The sequence below is a fragment of the Carassius carassius genome, chromosome 36 (genome assembly GCF_963082965.1).
Source record: "Carassius carassius chromosome 36, fCarCar2.1, whole genome shotgun sequence".
Classification (NCBI taxonomy): domain Eukaryota; kingdom Metazoa; phylum Chordata; class Actinopteri; order Cypriniformes; family Cyprinidae; genus Carassius; species Carassius carassius.
In genome coordinates, this window is record NC_081790.1 from 27,516,528 (window position 1) to 27,535,813 (window position 19,286).

The 19,286-nt window shown below is 36.4% G+C and overlaps 2 protein-coding genes across 3 annotated transcripts in view; both read left to right on the forward strand.

Annotated features, from left to right (window-relative positions):
• The first annotated feature begins 275 nt into the window (after nucleotides 1–275).
• LOC132116809 (homeobox protein CDX-1-like) lies at nucleotides 276–5,522 on the forward strand. Its single transcript, XM_059525670.1, has 3 exons — nucleotides 276–946; nucleotides 3,128–3,276; nucleotides 4,376–5,522. Exons 1-3 carry the CDS (start codon nucleotides 532–534, stop codon nucleotides 4,571–4,573), a joined length of 762 nt encoding a protein of 253 aa, XP_059381653.1. The 5' UTR covers nucleotides 276–531; the 3' UTR covers nucleotides 4,574–5,522.
• A 6,791-nt stretch (nucleotides 5,523–12,313) lies between these two features.
• Nucleotides 12,314–19,286, forward strand: part of LOC132117510 (calcium/calmodulin-dependent protein kinase type II subunit alpha) — a 41,636-nt gene continuing 34,663 nt past the window's right edge. Inside the window, exons 1-2 of one of the 2 annotated variants that reach the window (XM_059526841.1) lie at nucleotides 12,314–12,605; nucleotides 13,820–13,914. In XM_059526841.1, the coding sequence (XP_059382824.1) occupies nucleotides 12,544–12,605; nucleotides 13,820–13,914 (157 nt within the window). In that variant the 5' untranslated portion in view covers nucleotides 12,314–12,543. The remainder of the gene's footprint in view (nucleotides 12,606–13,819; nucleotides 13,915–19,286) is intronic. The other variant, XM_059526842.1, reaches the window with a different exon arrangement.

Genomic DNA, 19,286 nt, shown 5'->3' on the forward strand with positions numbered 1-19,286 from the left:
GGTGCGCACAAGGAATTCCCGGAGAAATCCCGTTTCCTGCTGGCATTTGTATCTCTGAAGAAAATAATAATAATTATAATAATATATAGTAACACAATTTACCTTTAAAATAGCTATTTTGTTAAATAAAACAGGCTAATTTGTATTTCATCCGCAAGTAATGATATAAATCATATTTTACTGTCTTTACAGCATTTCTTACAACAGTAAATGTATGTGTTGTCTTTTGAAATTGCATGGCATTTTTACACTTTCCTAGTAACGTATTTATAGGCCTATACTCATAGGTTTACATTCATTCGTGGGGAACTGGAACATCACCCAGATTCGATTCCGTGGCGTGGGAGGGTGAGCATCATGATCATAAACGTGACGTCAGCATCGCACCCATTAGCAGCCACCGAGGCTGAGGGTTCAGAGAACCTGGCCAGGTAGAGGAACCGTCAGGTTGGTTATAGGGAAACCTGGGTCTAAGGAGCCAAGATCAATTGTTTGGGTGCATATTATGCACTGGAGTCATCAGGCGGAAACATGTACGTGAGTTATCTCTTGGAGAAGGACACCAGTATGTACCCGAATTCCGTAAGACACCCAACCCTAAACCTGAACCCTCAGAATTTTGTCCCCACACCTCCTCAGTATCCAGACTTCACAGGATACCATCACGTCCCTGGAATTAGCAGCGACCCTCACCACAGCCAGACAGGAGCCTGGAATCCCGCGTATCCTCCTCCGCGAGAGGAATGGACACCTTACGGGCCGGGAACCGGACCTTCGACCTCGAGCACAGGTCAGCTGGGCTTCAGTCCTCCAGAGTTTTCGTCTGTTCAAGCGCCTGGCCTTCTACCATCCTCCATAAACACATCAGTCGGTCAGCTGTCGCCCAACTCTCAGAGACGGAACCCCTACGACTGGATGCGTCGGAGCGCGCCGCCGCCAAACTCAGGTGCGCTTCTGAAACCTACACATTAAATTATTGTATTTTGAAAAATACAATTTAATAATTATTATAGAGAATATTAACTATCGTGATCGCAAAAGATTATATATAAAAAGGTAATACATTAATAAATTCAATTAAATTAAAAAAAGACCTGCTATGAAAACTAACGGGAAAACTAGTGCTAAACTCAATCCGCAAGGGTTCAGAAGCAAGCTCTTCTGTATTCACTTGTTTGTCATGCTAATATAGTGATTTGTGTGAATTTCTCTGCTTTGAAGTCACTCTTTGTTCTTTTTTGCCCGGATGCCGTGAAGCTGTTGAATACACGGATGCGCGTGTGTAGCCTAATTAACATTTAATAGCTACTGAAATAGCAGAAAGAATGAATAAACTGGAAAAAGTTTAAAAATTAAAATTAAAAGATTGATTATTCATAATGGTATGCCTTTTTAGAAAACAACATAATATGCAACAGAAAATAAAATCAATAAGGCAATTCACAGGACTGGAGGAAATGTCACCAAAAGCCTGCTCTTAAAGCTTAAATACTGTGGATCCTACTGACTGACCTACTGAAAACTTGAGAAAAATATGAAAAGAACATGTATTGTTAATATACAGTTGGAGCTAATTTTTCCGCCCAATTTTAAACGATGAGATTTGGAATAGCCTACTACTGCAAGTTCTATTTAATACTTAATAAATAAACTTCATATATTTCACAAGGTATTTGTCTGAGCACGTTTACATGCACACCAATGAGCTGAGAACTCACAAATATCAGCTTATTAAAATAACCAGGTTTCGCCGTTTACGCAGTATCCTGACAAAGCAAGTAAGCTGCGTTTACAACACTTTATTAATAAAGCAGGTTATTTCCCTTTAGTGACGTCAAAATATAGCTAATCATTTTCATATCTGACTCCACGTATTCCATATGTTTGTCAGCTGTGATGTTTTTACTAGTTGCGCTTAAACCTGCACTAACGATGCGTTCCTGTCACGTATCACACACGCGCACAAGCCGCGCGAAATCAGGGTAAGAGGCAAGAAAAACCTTCCTGTGTCGACCGGTTTCTGCTTACGCCATTTATGACCTTACTCCTACATGACCACGTGCGTTTTCGGTTTGTTAAGAATAATCTTGCATGTAAACGCGCTCTCTTCTGTCAGTTCAGGGTCCTGTCTCTTATGAATATACGCAAACAGGGAGCAACAATAGGCTAACTCTCAATTCCTCCTCAAATGTATGCCATACCTGACATCACAGGCAAGCTGAAGAAAAATCATATATTCAGTGTGACCTGCTTCTGAGCAAACACGTTTAGTTTAGTTTTTATAGGCCTAATGCATGTGAAAAATTAATATGCCATAAATCTTGAGGCAATTGCTCAAAACAGTAGTTTTGTACAGTAGTGCCACACATACAACTCAGTAGCAAGATAGTCTTTTTAAGACGTCTGGAGCCAGGCCCAAATTATGTGTTTCATTTAACACAATTAAATACCTAGATTTTTTTTTTTAACGGGGGATTGTGAGAGTTGCTTGGCTGGGTTAATGATACCAAGAGATTATGGCCTTTAGAGAGATTCTCGGTGAAGATGCTATGGTTGAGAAGCCTGATTATCTCTGTGGCTGTTGCTCTAGACAGGCGCTGTCCTTCCCTGTGCGCTCATGTTTTAATATTTAACCAGCTAGCCACTTAAGTCCCCTCTTGCCACTGACAGGGTAAACTAAGCTTGAAATATAGAGACACGATTCCAAAGACCTTTATAACATGGACATCTTGGTGTTTTATATATGTGTGCTCTTAACGATTGGCTTGATTAAGGGAGCAAACACTGTGTTCTCATAGTTACTTTTTAATAGAAATGATAAACACAATGACATTAACTAAATAATTACTCTTTATTTCTATCACATTATAATTAATTACAGTCTGTGCGTTTAGTGAGTAAAAAACTACTTAAAATACAAATGCAGAAATGCCTTGGGTTTACATCAAATACATTCACATTTATGCCAAACAATCTGTTACTAAATAAATAAAGTAAACTAAAATGAGTTTTCTATCGTGTGATAAAATACTCTTCAGAAAAGGACAGAGTCATGTAGAAAATATTTCTCAAAAGGACTGATTCACAATTATTTGTTTAAAACTGACTAATGCCGTTTGTCGTTTAGGAGGGAAGACCAGAACGAAAGACAAATACCGGGTGGTGTACACGGATCATCAGCGTCTGGAGCTGGAGAAAGAGTTTCATTACAGCCGTTACATCACAATAAGAAGAAAGGCAGAGCTGGCGACAGCCCTCGGTCTGTCAGAGAGACAGGTCAGCTGCTCATACAGTCTTCACATACACCCCCAAAAATACATATTCCAACAGGAGCCACAGATAAATCACTTTTGGTTCCCTAAAGAGCATTTCAATCAGCAGTTCTTAAAATGACCTTTTTTTCTCTCTCTTAGTGTAAGAACATTTACACTTTATAGAATATAGAATCCTAGAATTATAGAATCCTATGTTGAATTGAAAGGTAATTCCATGGATGTTAAAGGTTCTTCATGCACTGTTAAAAATAAAGGTTTGTTGTTCCATGAAGAATCTTTAAAATCCATGGAGCCTTTTTAATGTACAAACATTTCTTCATCTTTGGTTCCATGAAGAACCTGTAATATCAATGGTATAATTTTAAAAATAACGATTCAAAAAAGGGGTTTTGGGTTCCCTGAAGGACCTTTCAAAGAACAATTCTTAGAAGAAGCATTTCATTCTTGAATGTGGGGAACATTTAAATAAACTTTTATTAAAAAGAACCTTGTGTTGAATGGAAAGGTTCCATGGATGTTAAAGGTTCTTCATGTACTCTTAACAATAAAGGTTCTTTTTTGGAATTTATTGTACCTTTAACATCCATGGAAACTTTTTAATGTACAAATGGTCCTTTATACTGTAAAAAAGTTCTTTATGGCATCTCTGGTTCCCTGTGCCTTTAATATCCATGGTACACTTTTAAAAATAAAGGTTTCAAAAGGCTTTAAAACCCCAAAATGTTCTCTAAAGTAACTTTCAGTGAAGCATTTACTTCTTAAATGTCAAGAACATTTTAATCATCTTAAGTGGAAATTTTTGTGGAATGGAAAGGTGCCATGGATGTTAAAGGTTCTTGACAGAAGCATAGATGCCAATAAAGTGTCTTTCTGTACATTTGTATTCCACAAAAGTTTATTTTAAGTAACTGAAAGTTTCTTCTGAGAACCAAAAATGTTTCTTCCACCATGGCATCGCTGTGAAACCCTCCCATTGGGAACCTTTATTCTTAAGCGTGTAGAAGCTGATTGGGGTGTAATGCAGCATAGATGAAACATAAAATGTAGCTTTTACCAGGAACAATGTTTTTTCAGTACGACTTCTGGCGTGTTGTTGACAGGTGAAGATCTGGTTCCAGAACCGGCGTGCAAAAGAGAGGAAAGTCAATAAAAAGAAGATGCAACAGCCTCAGCCGGCATCCACGACCACACCGACCCCCCCTGGTTCAGCGCTGCCTGGCAGTGTCCCCATGGTGTCCAGCAGCAGCAGTGGCCTGGTGTCACCATCTATACCAATGACTATCAAAGAAGAGTACTGAAGACGGGCAGACTATGACTGTTAGCTGTTTTTATAGAGAGCCCTTTCACACTTTTACACACAGAGTACTTTCAAATCAACCCATCAATGAAAACACAACACGAATGTGACAACCGTGACAAAGACTGTGAAAAAATAGGAATAAAAAGTAGTCAAGAAGCATTGAAAAGTAATGCAGCAACATTTGAAGTACACATGAATCTGAAAGGTTGCATGTGTAATATAACTCCGGTCATGTCGGTTTCTTTATTCCTGCTGTTGTTTCGCTCATCGCTGTAAACTTTAATACGTTTTGAGATTGTAAAAGTGAATTCAAATAACTGTATATTTCTAAAGTAGTTTGCATTAATAAAATATATGTTTTATTGTGGCAAAGTGATTCATTTCAGACTTCAGCTGAGGACAGCCATCCATTTTCATATCTGTCAACTCGTGTCTTCCCACAGATATCAGAAACCGAGCTGTTCGTGTCCAGAACTGATTTGTCAGTTTTCATATTCACTTGAGGGAGACTTTGAGGGAAATGTCAGATGTGTTTTATCAGCACTTCATCGAGATCGGAGAAGAGCGGCTAGCGTGCGAGTGAATAGACGGCACTCGAGCAGGAGCTGGTGCTGTTTGCACAGTGTAACGGCATCGCTGGATAAGAGACGAGTGCACACTGAGGAACTGTGAGCTATTTCATTATCAAGCACACTCTGGACTCTCTTATCATCGGTGTGACAGAGAAGCTCAGCTTGACGGGCAGTACATATCTCCTCTATGGCGTCGCCGCAACAGGACCTGTTTTATGACCACGTTAACAAAGCCAGGGTGTGGCGTCCAAAGGCCGAGGCGAAGGACTGTTGAGCAAACAATATGCATCTGTCTGCATACATGTCCATTCACAGAGAGTGTCCATATGTCCATACTGAACCTTCATCTTCATCTCTGCGAACGGTGTATTTAGTTCAGAGGCCACACCACATGTTCATGCTGCAGAAATAGAAATCATATTCTGATTGAATTGCTATATCTTGGCACATTTTAGCTATTTAATTAATGTGTTGATGCTTATAACTCGGTTTTGTAGTGAATATCATGTATGTACACGACAAATTTTATTACATTTTTAATATCAAAAATTCAATAATGTCATAACACCCATTCATGAACTTGAACTTTTGTTGTCTAATCCTAAATTATATTGACATATTGATGAGTTTAAATGGTTCAAGATACAAAACCGGTATACTATGAGTTCTCATAAGTGAAAATGTAATCTCCTGATTATGAATAGCCCTATGAGACAAACATAGTGGCATGCCATGTTTCTACAAAAAGCATTTTAATAATTCAACTAATAAAGAGGCGTTAATGATTCTTAAGCTCTGTCTTGTTACATTGTATTGTTCCATGTTTCTTTATCATTGCTCTATTTCTGGTAGGAGGAGAATTGTATAAACAAGCTTGCTGATAGCTGCCTCCGAGGCCATAAAGTTTATTGGGGGGGCATGTTGTAAAAATATTCTCATCACAGTAACAAGAACATGTTGGTAATGCTCTTCATATGTAACTCTATATGAAGTACAATGAGAACTTTATATTAGGAAGCCCAAATAATAATGATGATTTCTTGATGCATTTAAAGCTGTTTGTGTCTAAATTATTCAGATTCCGAAGAAGAACCCTCTGGTAAATTAAGAAAATTGGTTAACAAAGTATTACTGATTACTAGTGATTTTCTTGAAATTTATGTTTGAAGATAAATATATTTTCCACCCAATCTTAAAAATACTTTTTTTTTGAGTCTGCTATTAAAAATAAATAAATAAATAAATAAATAATCAATAGAATTTTAATTAGGGTAAATAGTGTAAAACAAGGTATATCCAATTGTCCATCTTCATTTAAATCACTAAGCAAACTCATCATCCGTCTAGTCTATATATTACTTATACAGCTGCTTGTTTACGAGGCTATTGTATCATAAACTTTCAATTACAATAGTTATACCCACTAATAATCTCTATAATGGCGAGAATAATTCTACATAAACACTGGAGCTGTAAAGCAATGATTCTAGTTACTCTCTATAAATAGCAGATATGGTTAAGTGCCCATGACACCTTTTCATTGAACCCAGAGGAATTTACTCACGTACTCAATGAAATACCTGTGCTGGCCATGATTTTACCAATTCTTATTATTATCAAACAAAAACATATACAAACGTGTGTAACAGAGTTCATTTTATTGGTAACATTTATGCTTTTTTTTAAATAATGTAATATCATATTTTAAGATGAACAACAATTTGTTGGAAAAACTCTTTGAGAAATTTTTTTTTTTTGAACAAATGGAAATGCAATAGATCGGGTCATTGTTCTTGCACAATAGCTGGCAGCAGTGATGAGCGGCTCAGAGGGAGCATGAAATACATTATTAAATTGCATCATTGTTGCATATGCTGATATCAAATACCAGACGCTTGATAGCGTGAGTTCATTTTCTTGGTTCTCTTTGAAGGCCTCATCCTTCACCCTCATAATCCACCTTTGCCTTTGTTGATAATTTAGAGCATTTCAACATGGCAGTGTATTGATGTCAATACAAGTTCATGTTTGGCAATCCAAGATAGACGTGCAAGAAACAAACCTCAGTTCCTGAGATGTGAAGTGTGAATGATTAACCCACACTGAATGCTCAGTAAACTTTAGCATCCATATAATAGCAGTATGATTTCAACTGTCATTCTGAGCATCATTTTCACAGGACTACTGTAAAAAAAATGTATTAAAGGTACAATCTTTAAATCACTTCTTTTTTTTTTTATGTAGCAACTGCAATACCACAAACTCAAATTAGAAATTTAGTTAAAGGGTTGCAGGTAGTGCAATGTATCCTAAGAAAAGACAATAACTGCTCTATATTCATCTTCAGGTGCCGTATGTTAAATTGACTAATGTTTCCTGTGTCAAAGTTGAAATGTCAACATGCTGAACATCCAAAACCTGGGCCCCATTCTTCATTATGGCATTATCTAGATTTAATTTGATTTAGACTGGATCCTTCCTCCTTCAAAACTAATCTCAGAGCTGTTGTAACAACAGTCCAGGTCTGTACAGAATGAGATCAGACTACAGCCTTTTAAAGCAGATTTCTGGAAGTCAGCTGCTGGGATAATAATAATAATTATTATTATTTAAATTATTTTATTAGCATTATTTTAATAAAGTTACATCGTGTATGAATTATATATATAATATATATATATATATAAATTAATATTGTCAATCTATTGGCAACTTGGATTGCCATATATATATATATATATATATATACATATATATATATATATATATATATATATATACATATATATATATATATATATATATATATATATATATACATATATATATATACATATATATATATATATATATATATATATATATATATATATATATATATATATATATATATATATATATATATAAATTATCTTTTGGATTCTAATATATTAAAAATAAATAAAACACAGATGATACAAACAATAACCATATTCACCCAACGACTGAACACACACAAACGCACAAAGTAGGCTACTTATTAGAGTAGCTGTCCATTTAGTCATTCATTTGCTTTATAGCTACATCACATGAGACAGAAAGAACAAAGTAAAGAGTGCTGTGATGCGCCGTTAGAAAAGTGTTCCTGATCCTGACTAAATTGAATTGATGTTCGCTGTTTCCAAGCGATAGAAGCGCGTGTCCTATGACCTCACGACGCAGGTAAATCTGAACAATTTACTCGTTACGTTTCAATCTCTTGTCGATAAAATACAAATCTAAAGACTGTAAAAAAAAAAAAAAAAAAACTAGGCCTACATGTTTATAAGGCTATGTCTTCTTATCCTTATGTATTAGAGATGAATTATGACGATCAGATGATGTCATCAGATGGACTAAGTAATAAAAAGAACATGGAACAGCTGCACCAATGAATAGCCTACAATTATAAATACATTTCTTAAAAAAAAAAAAAACAGATATAATATTATGATTGTCGTTCGCTCGCGAAGTGGGATGCCCCGTTGTTCTCATGTAGCCTGTGTTTATTAATGCACTAATACCTAATTACAATCCTAATTAGGATGTAAGAATGATCAAAAAACACACGCAGCACTAAAGCGGAATGGTTTCAGTCATTGTGCACGCAAAAACCAAAGTGTGATCGCAGATTTCCGTTTAAACACATCAAGATATAAAGCTTGTTGAACTGAACTCTGACCTGCACAATGCTAAATGTCATGTGACCGAAAAAGACTACAGTGTCACATAATTAACGCACATTTCAAAGATAGCGCAGGTAGATGGGAACTATGTAGTCACATTTTAATTAAAATATAAGTGGGTTCGCGCTAAAGGGTCTCTGTTATTGATATTTGAGGCAGAGACCTTTTGGTTTAGTGCATATAGACACCTTTTTTCTTAGCTTTTTTTTTCGGAAATCTGAATTGGAGTCAATAGCAAGTGTTTCATGTAGCGAATCGACAAATTTGTATTATCACAAGATTTTTTTGTCATCATCACCATCGTTTGCCGAGGTAGGCTACCTGAGCATTTCTGATCTGCAGAATGCATCATAGCGACATTATTCACGAGGAAAGTTTGGGAACGGCGCCCCCTGGTGGTCAAACATTACAACCCAATGCGAATCGACATTGCCTTTATTACAGTAAAGAATACATCATCTGCCTCGTTCTGAGTCACACACCGCACATCAGCTCACAAAATGAAGTTACTCCAAGCACTCGAACGATGTTGTGGAGTAAAACCATGTTATTCAATATCCTCTATTTCTGTATAATGTTATCAGTTATAGGAGTAGGAGGAAGAAAAAAAAGTTCAGTGGCTAACAGCAACTGTTTGGTTATCAACATTCTTCAAAATATCTTCTGAACTCAACATCACAAGGATGAACAATTTCCTTTTGTAATAAGCGTGCAATTTTGTAAGCGTCATTAAACTTTAACTGGGGAGTAAAACATATATGTAAAATAAAGACAACTATATGTCACCTATTGCTGTTGGTGCTCCTTGTGTTTGGACCCTGATAATTGACACTTGTTGCTATATTTATTTATTATTGTATATTTGATCATTATCATCCAGATCACAGAGGTCCCAAAATTGGAGGCAAGGCTATAATCAAAAATGCTAGCTGTAATATTAATGTAATTCACTAGAGGGAGCCACAGGATACCAAGAGACAAAGTTGAAATTTAACACAAGCACCCACAGCATGGATTCTTTCAAATTTTGTCTAATTGGTCATGCTTATGTTTCCATACAGTATAGCCTATTAAAATGTTATCTCTGCTTGTTATTTGTATATTTATTACTGAGTCTGAAGAGTGCATTACAAGGCAGCACAGTGATGTGAGAAATCAGGTATAAATGAATCAGATAAATGGCATTCATTCATGCAAAAAAACAATTATATATATATATATATATATATATATATATATATATATATATATATATATATGTATATTTAATTGCCTAACGTGTATGATAATAAAGAAAATGGACACTTAATAAACTGTTCAAAAGTTTATAATAAGATGTTCAAAAGTATAAACTAAGTTATCAGGCCAACCAGGTCTGTATGCTATGCTTGAACATAAGCTAACTAAAACAGACATTTATTGTTGTTATTTATAATATAGTGCAAACTACATATTTCCTACAGTGATTGCGAGGAAGTAATCAGGCGCTAAAGATCACTTGGGGTCCTAATGGAAACCAATTTTGAAGGACAAGAATCCTTGTTGAGAATTTTTGTGTCAGTGAAGAGGATTTCTATCTATGCTCTATATCCTGCAAAAGCTAGGCAAGCTCGGCACATAAATGTGGTATGAATCGTCTGTGTCTGGGGTTGCACAAGGTTGACTTTCATGGATGGACATGCAGCTGAATGTGTCTCTGTGATTGTGTGTGCTCACTGTAGTGCAGCGAAATTTCTATACAGATCCTATTACAGAAACTTTGATATGAATCAAGCTTCGTGTATGCATGCACATGAAATTATCTGGGTTTTCTTGTAAATGCTCTCTGATGATGTCTAGTCAGAAATTATGATCATCCTACATATGCACACAACATTATAAATGTGCATTATAAATGCACCAAAAATACATGCAATGTCTCCACACATGCTTAATTAACAAATCTATGCACCAGATGAATGCATGATTTTGCTCACAACAGTACAGTAATCCATTACATTACACATTTGAAGTAAGTAATCAGACTACTTTAGATTACATTTGTCCTTTTTTCAGTTTTGGAATATATACCGCTAGATTTGTAAACTGTTTTATCACACACTTTCATTTGGTGACCAGTTCTCACTATTAACTAACCATTAACTTTGACTTTTGCCTCAGTGAACTCTTAATTTGTGGCTAATTAACAGTTAGTGAGGTATAAATTAAGTTTAGGTATGGGATAGAGATCTAAAGTATGTAGAATAAGCCATAAATATGAGCTTTATAAGTATTAATAAACAGTTCTACAAGTACTAATAAACTGCAACTAGTTAATAGTGAGAATTAACTAAAGAGTTACCATGTTTTAATAGATTTGTTGCTCTGTTTCTAAATGTAAAAGATCTCTGTCCACTGATTAATTTACAATAGTGTTAATCATTTGCTAAAATATTCTAAAAGGAGTCATTCATTATATCTATAATATTATATGCGATTACTAAAACTTCTTCTTGATAAAATGTGGATTTAATCAATCTTTAACCCATTGTGCATCAAAGAAAGTATGAGGTTTAGCAACTGTTGTGCAAACAAAAAATACTTTAGTGACGGCTTCAATAACATATTTAAACAATACAGTTCATATACAGATCTTTATCTGAAGTGGATGGCTAATGTAATCCCCAAAGAATACACAGAGATAAAGTACAAATGCAGAAGAACTACACAAAATAAAACATTAATCATAAAATGAATGCAACCTGGCAACTTAGAATTTCAGTGCAGTGACCGTTTTTGTGTAAAGGGATTTTTAGAGTAGCTCTAGAGATGAAGTTCATATGTTCATGTCTCATAAATTGAGACGCAGATCCTGGAATCACTTTGCGGGTCACGTGTGTTTGAGTTTATGCATTAGACATAACTATACCATTCATTTACACAGAGAAACGCAGAACATGCAGAGTTATCAGAGACATGCACTGACTGGCTGTTATTGCATTTATGTCTGCTGTCAGATTAATCCATAGAGTAAAAATGTCCATAGCTGATAATCATTATCAACATAAATGTTATCTGATCTCAATAGATCATCTATCACCAGCCCTATTCTCAGATCAGTGGACCCCTGGTCCCTAACCTGTCCCTAATGAGCCACTTTGGGCAAATTGTGCATTGATTCTTTTCTATTATTTCCTCTACAGATGGAGAAAAAGACAGACATCATTAAATCCACATGCAAGGGAATTTCTACTAATAGCAATAGGGAATAGCAGATCATCCAAATGTGTAAAAATCTATGATGCAATGCTTGCGTTTGAATGAAAGGACTTTGACTGAATGCGAATATAAAAAAGTACTGTATGCTTCGCTTTATCCGAGAGCATTTAAAATAGCACCTCTTCATACAGTGTATGCAGACCGCAGTGTGATGCACACTGAAGGTGTGTGGGTGTGTTTTACTGTCTGCATGGTTCATGTGTGTGAGCATGTGAGGAGAGGAGGAGGATGCGGCTGCCATGGTAACGAGGGCTGTGTATGGAGGACAGCAGCCAGTCGCAGACAACCACATTTTTTCTTCATTCCACTTCCACTTTTCCGATATAGAAAACGATCTGTAGACCAGACGTTTGATCTGTTCCTCCTGCCTGACGCTCCAAACGCTTCACCTCACAACACTCTCATCAGACGCGGGAAACGCACACATCGCCAGGATGGCAACCATCACCTGCACGCGCTTCACAGAGGAATACCAGCTGTTTGAGGAACTGGGGAAGTAAGTCCTAATCGCTGCATTTCTTTAAACTGATGTGAAGGTATGCTTGAGCTGCACAATGACCCGAGATGTTCTTTTCATTCCAATGCAATGCTTTTGTACCATATCAGCGTACGTTAAGAGCATTAGAACTGTCAGACAGCTTATGTATTAAAGAATAAGGACAACGTAGCTGGAAAATATCCCAGATAGATAGAATTGCAAATCCACTTTGAGTTTCATCTGAAAGTGGTTGTGAGGCAAATCTGGTAGGGTTTGGTTTGAATGAAGCATACTATGAAATCACTGGAATCAGATGGTGTAGAAATGATCAGTATGTACTAACTTGAGAAGGCACATAGTGCAACTTGCATTACATAACAAGCAGACACTGGGTGGAGGAGATCCACAGAGGAAATCACTTCAAAGTTCAGCGGCGACATCTGAAGAGTGTTTCCAACATTATGCCATTAACGGTGCATTAAAACAATCTCATGCTTTCAGAGAGAGAAAGAGAGCAAGAGTAATCACAATGTGTAGTATTAGCACAATCATACAGTTTATTTAAATATAGTCATAGTCGCAGTAACAACCCAAATCTGTAAGAAGATACATTATGCATGTATGTACAGTACACACACACACACACACACACACACACACACACACGTAGTGTGTATATCTCAAGACACCTTACAGTACGTTACAATGAAATGAGCCAGCTTATAATTATGAATAATTAAATTCATAAATGTTACATACTAAAATTCAGATACCTGTACGTTGATGCATATAGGGCCAGTAACAATGCTGTGAAATATTGAGGTGGAAGTACAAGAAAATCAGTTTGATTCCCTCTTTCCATCCACCCACTCTGTACTACAGCATTTTTTTTATCCTGAGCGAGTGCACTGTATACTTGTTTTCTTGATTTGAGAGCATGTAACACCTCTACAGAGATGGGTCTTCAACTCCATCTGGCCTTGTGCCCACTGCTCCACTCCCACACACACCCTCATACTGAACACACACACGTCTTTTCCTGTGGGCAGTCGAACCGCTTACATAATTGCTTTTGTGGGTGGCAATTCAGTTCAGACATTGAAATATTGCATAATTCAATATATTACTGCTTGCCTAGCAGGTAAACCTGCGTCTTCTTTTTGAAGTTTACAATAAAAGTGCACTAAATGTTCAACATACAGACCTTGCTTCCATGTTCTTCTGGTTTTTAGGGGGGCCTTTTCTGTGGTGCGGAGATGTGTGAAAGTTCTCTCAGGCCAAGAGTATGCTGCAAAGATCATCAACACGAAGAAGCTGTCTACTCGGGGTAGGTGCACAGATCAGTCCAACAAACTGTCCAAATGATTTAATAACGTCATCAAGGTTGGGAATTATAAGCAATTAGGTACTACAGAACATCAGCAGTGGAGTCAATCTATAGTTGATTTATTGCCGGTCTATCTTCCTAAGCCCTTATTTACAAAACCGGTTACTTTTATTTGTTTGTAGGCTCATAGCTATGCATTTTATGTGAGACGTGAATTACATCATTAATTAGTCATTAATAAGTCTGTAAAGAACAAAAATGTTACTTTTTAGGACCAAGTCACACATCACTTTACCTTTTAATGATCACTCTTTTTCATTTGTGACAAATACGTGGGCACTTTTAGAAATAACTTTCACTAATGGTGACTAGTGAATGCTAGGTTAAAAGCAAATTAAGTGTAAAAAAAACCCCCCAAGTGTCCAAATACAGCGTTTGTGTCGTTATAAACATCTAATAGATTATATAAGTAGAAATAGATTTTTTTTATCTGCTTAGTCATAATGAATGTTAAAAATTGGTTGTTTTGCAATGTTGGTCTAAATGCTGTTTCATTTCTCATTGTGATTGGAAAATAAGCTGAAAATGACTGAATTGGAGGGTTCGTATGACAAAAAAAACAAAAAAACATTTGTGCTATTTATGCATTTGCCTTTAAGAAATTTCCTTACAAATGGTGATTGTTGTATGATTGTCATAGCTGAGAAAGGAAGGTTTTTGTTCCCTGGAAGCTGATATTGTAAAAGCTGAAAGTCAAGTAGAGCAGTAGGAGGCAGTGATATACCCTGAAGGCAGCCGCACACCTCCCACACCGTGTTGCCAGGCACACATCATGTTATATGCTTCAAATAGTAGCTACTGTACTTGCATTGTTGTTTTAATGGGCTTTTAAACAATGCAGTGTGTAAGCGATCCATCATCACAGCTAACAGTTTTTCTGTCAGTCTGTTAACAGCTGACCAATTCAATCACATTATGTGTTTCTATAACTTCATAATAGTGATGCGTATTCTGAGAATAGACACTTCTATTCTATTCTATTCTATTCAAATCGATTCTATTATATTATATTCTATTTTAATAGACTAGTTGTATGTGAAAAAATATGTGTTTGGTGAGAAAATAATGTGAGATTTCCAGAAGAAATTACAAACCATTCTTTCAGGTTTTTCTGTTCATTACACAGCCAAACATGCTGGCATCATTGTACAATTTCTTCCAAAAAACTGTTGAAATTAAAACATTTGTTATCCGTATATGTAAGTGTGCAGCTGAAAAAAAAGTGTGCAGTTGAACAAAAGAAACCAAAAAAAAAAAGAGCAAATTCCACAGAAAATCATAAAGTAGCCGGGTCAATATTACTGACATCTTCTAGAGGTAGTTAAAAATAATTAGATTCCTTTTTTTTACTTTGCAACTGAACTTTCCTGTGGCAAGATGAAAGTGTGTTCTGTATAATAATCATGTATTTAACCAGTCTGAATAGAGAAAATGAGTCATTCTTCTGTTTGTGTTACTGTGTACCGCAATGAGCATGAACAAAAGAAAGAAAACCAGAGAACTATCTAAGGTCATGCACAAGATTATAGCCAACCACAGACAAGCTCAGCTCCAGAGATCTCGATATTCCTCTTTTTCCACCATACTTCATGTTAGCAAGATGTTTAGGGCTCATGGCATTGTAGCCAACAGCACAGACGTGATAGAAGATCGCAGTGAGGGACTATTCGAATGGTGAAGGAAGCACTTCTGTCAGCTTCCAACAGATTGAAGATGACCCAGTTTCTTGCATCAGCGCAGTCACCCAGCAACTTGCATCATCTGTCCAAAACTCAAAGAAAGGGAGTTATTTGGAAAAAGAAATCCACCAGGACCCCACCGACTGATATAAGAAAGCCCGACTGCAATTTGCCAGAACATACTTATGAAAGAATGTCCTGAGGGCAGATGGGTAAACCATCCCATCTCTATATTTATAGAAAACAAAATGAATCCTTCTAACAAAAGAACACCTTCCCTGTGGTCAAACATGGAGGTGGTTCACTGATGTTTTGTGGATGCTTTGTTGCCTTTGCCACTACGTGCCTTTAATGTGTGCAGGGCTAGAATTTCTGTGCGGGATTTTTGCAGGAATATCTACACATCCCTGCAGGTTCTGCACTCATATCACGGGAAATTCCCACAAGCCTTTTAGCTTGAAAGACTATCTGTCTTTTTTTTGTTTTGTTAAAATCAATTCACTTCAGAGTTTCTAATCAAAGTTTCTCATGCTGTCTGTTAAGATATTGTCAGAAAGGGTGTCAGAAAGTTAGATCTCTATCAAAAGTTGCAAATCTTCCAGTATTTTTTAGTTGATCCTAAATGCACGTCAAAAAGCACTCAGTCAGAAAAAATTCTGGACTGTTTTGCAGTGGCCAACAATAAATCAAATGAATCCAAATCACGTTGAAAGCTTGTGGAGAGGCCCAAAAACTGCAATTAAGGGAAGGCATCAGTTTAATACGGAAGAACTTGATTTGCACAAGAAGAGTGGGCCAAACCTACAGCACAGAGGTGCAGAAAGCTCGTTGATGGTTTTAGGAAGGGCTTGATTATATGTATATTGCTGTTCTATCAAATATTATGTCTAAGGTGTCAAGAATTTTCAATGCCAACTTCTTCTGAATCAAAAACAAATGACCTGTAATACTGACAGTGAAATAAAAAGCTTGAAAGCAAATATTTTGTCAAATTTGTTTTTAATTATTATTTTTGGATAAAAATGTGGGTTATTGGGGAAAAGTGTAAGGGTGCCAATATTTTTGGACACAACAGGATGAGTAAAATTTTAAATCTGACAGCATGTTATAATATTGTGCAAGGAATTATGCAAAAATGATTCTTTCTTAAAGGGGTCATGAACTGAGAAATCCAAATTCCCTTTAACTTTTGACATTTAGGAGGTCATTATACTATATAAAAAAAAACATCCTGGGGCGGGTTTCCCGATAACAATTGATCTTAGAGCTTACGGTCGTTCGTTATTGTTTCACATGCGTTTCCCAACAATGCATGCATGTAAAGCAATAGCACGTAGCTGTGCTTTAAGTGCTACTTAGGAGTCGCTGTCCATTTGCCAAGTGCTGAAATTTCGCCTTATAGAATGGCTCTTAATTGTAGTAAAAAATCATTTATTGATATTAACCTAATGCTGCGTTCCAGACGGACAACTTGGATATAATAACTATAATACAATACAATATTATATTATATTAGTGTACAATATAATACTTTACATAACATTTTTTCATATACTTTATATACTTATGTATTATGTTAAGTAAAAAATGTTAGCCTGGATGCACTGTAAGTCACTTTGGATAAACGCGTCTGCTAAATGCATACATTTATTTAAATTTATTTATTTATATACAGCATAGAAAGAGAGAGAGAGAGAGAGAGAGACGTTATTTCTAGGTCCAATACATAGCTGGTTTTCGTGCACTTAAGTAAGTCATTGACATTTTTTTTCCCCCGTCTTTGAAGCATTTCCTACATTACGCTACTTCTTTTATTCGCTTTATTCAGTCATTTCATTTAAATGTGTATTTCTATTTTTTCTGCCCTTTTTAATTATTTCATTAAAAAATTAATTAAAAAAAAGAAAAGAAAACGAGTCATAAAGTGTACAATAAAGCAAGTTAAAGGTGTAATCTGCCGATTGTCCTTCAGGTGGCCGCATAAATCTGTTTTCTTACGATGCACTTAGGGCTTTACGATTATTCCAGAGCATCTACAATGATTTTCAAGTGCTACTTGAGTTACGATGCTTTTGGGAAACAGACCGTAATATTAAGATCAGTTGTACGATCGTTTTTACGAACATCTTAGGCTTACGAAGCTTTTGGGAAACCTGGCCCTGTATGTTTCAGAACTTAAAACTTTTTTGTTAGTCTAAAAACAGTTTATATTGAAGCCAGTTTAAAAAAAATGGAATGTGCCCCTCTATGATGTAATAGTGTGGATAAGCACCGCCTTCTACATCACTGCCGGTTTAACCCCGCCCACTGATTGGTGCATGTAGTGTTTACAAGAGAGGCAAACGCGCAGGTCTATGCAGAAACCAAACGATGAAGATGCTCTGAATACAAGACGCTGTGGGAAAAACAGTCTTTGCATTGCCTTCTTTCTGATCCCAACATTAGGAAAGAGTGGATTAACTTTATTTTTAATGAAGAACCAGGCCACGTCAGTAAGAACCTGGTCCTTCGTTCACATAAAGTTGATTCGTTTACAAACACGGCACAATTTGATTCTGGATTTTCAAAAAGATTGAAACTAAAACACAATGCTGTGCCGACAGTAATGTTGCAACACAAGTGTGAGTAACTCTTTTCATTTCGCTGTCACTCTTGCGTTGTCTCTTCTTATAGATCGCTTGTTATGTATTGAGTTATTTATGTTTTTCACCTAAATCACAGCAGCATGTGTCTATGAAGAATGGTGATAACATAATAAGTGGACCCCAGAGAACAGTACAAAATAAAAAACAAAGGCAGTTCATGACCTCTTTAATCGAAACTCTGGGCGAGTAAACCTTACTTAAAAGCTGTCTGACTTTTACTGTCTCAAGTGTTCATTCCAACTGGAAACTGCTGCGATTTCAAACATATAGGTACGTTTTTTTGCCATTAAAGCCATTAAAATTTGATTTATCTAATATAGATCCCAATCCTCAAATAGAAATCTACAGAGAGTATGTATGTAATCAAATAAGATTAGGCTCAATGATTTATAGACATTGGACACAGTCTCTAATATATTGCCGGGGACCCTGCATCGTGGTCTTGAGTTGTTCTTCTACTTTTGTGAGGTATTCGGTTGGAAGGAATGCTAAGGATCTTGTTCCTCTTACAGTAGATATTAACCAGCTTTGGGCATGTCCAAGGAGAACAACATCGTGCATTGCCACAAGCTCTGTGTCTGACAGTTGCCAGCGATGTTCACATTTCTCAATGAACATCAATTGTCTCCCTAGCAGAGCCAAAACTATGAAATTCTAGGTTAATGGGGGTCCAATATTGGAAGCAACTGGCATATTTGACAGTGTCCCTTCATTCTCTGAAGAGGTTGCTACAAATGGAAAATGGATCACTGGGGTGCTGGTTTTCCTGAGATGAGCCACTTCCTATTTCCAATGTTTTTACAACTCCTTGCTCTAATTTGGCCAGTGATCTGTGCTTAAACGTTTTATATCTTTTTAAACTGCTGACTTTGCCCATTGGGGTTCGAATCCCAGCTGAGACAGGAAGCCCCCGGGTAGGTGTGAGTGTGTTTGTTATCCCTGTGATGGACTGATCATCCATTCAGGGTGTTTTTACATTTGGCACAAG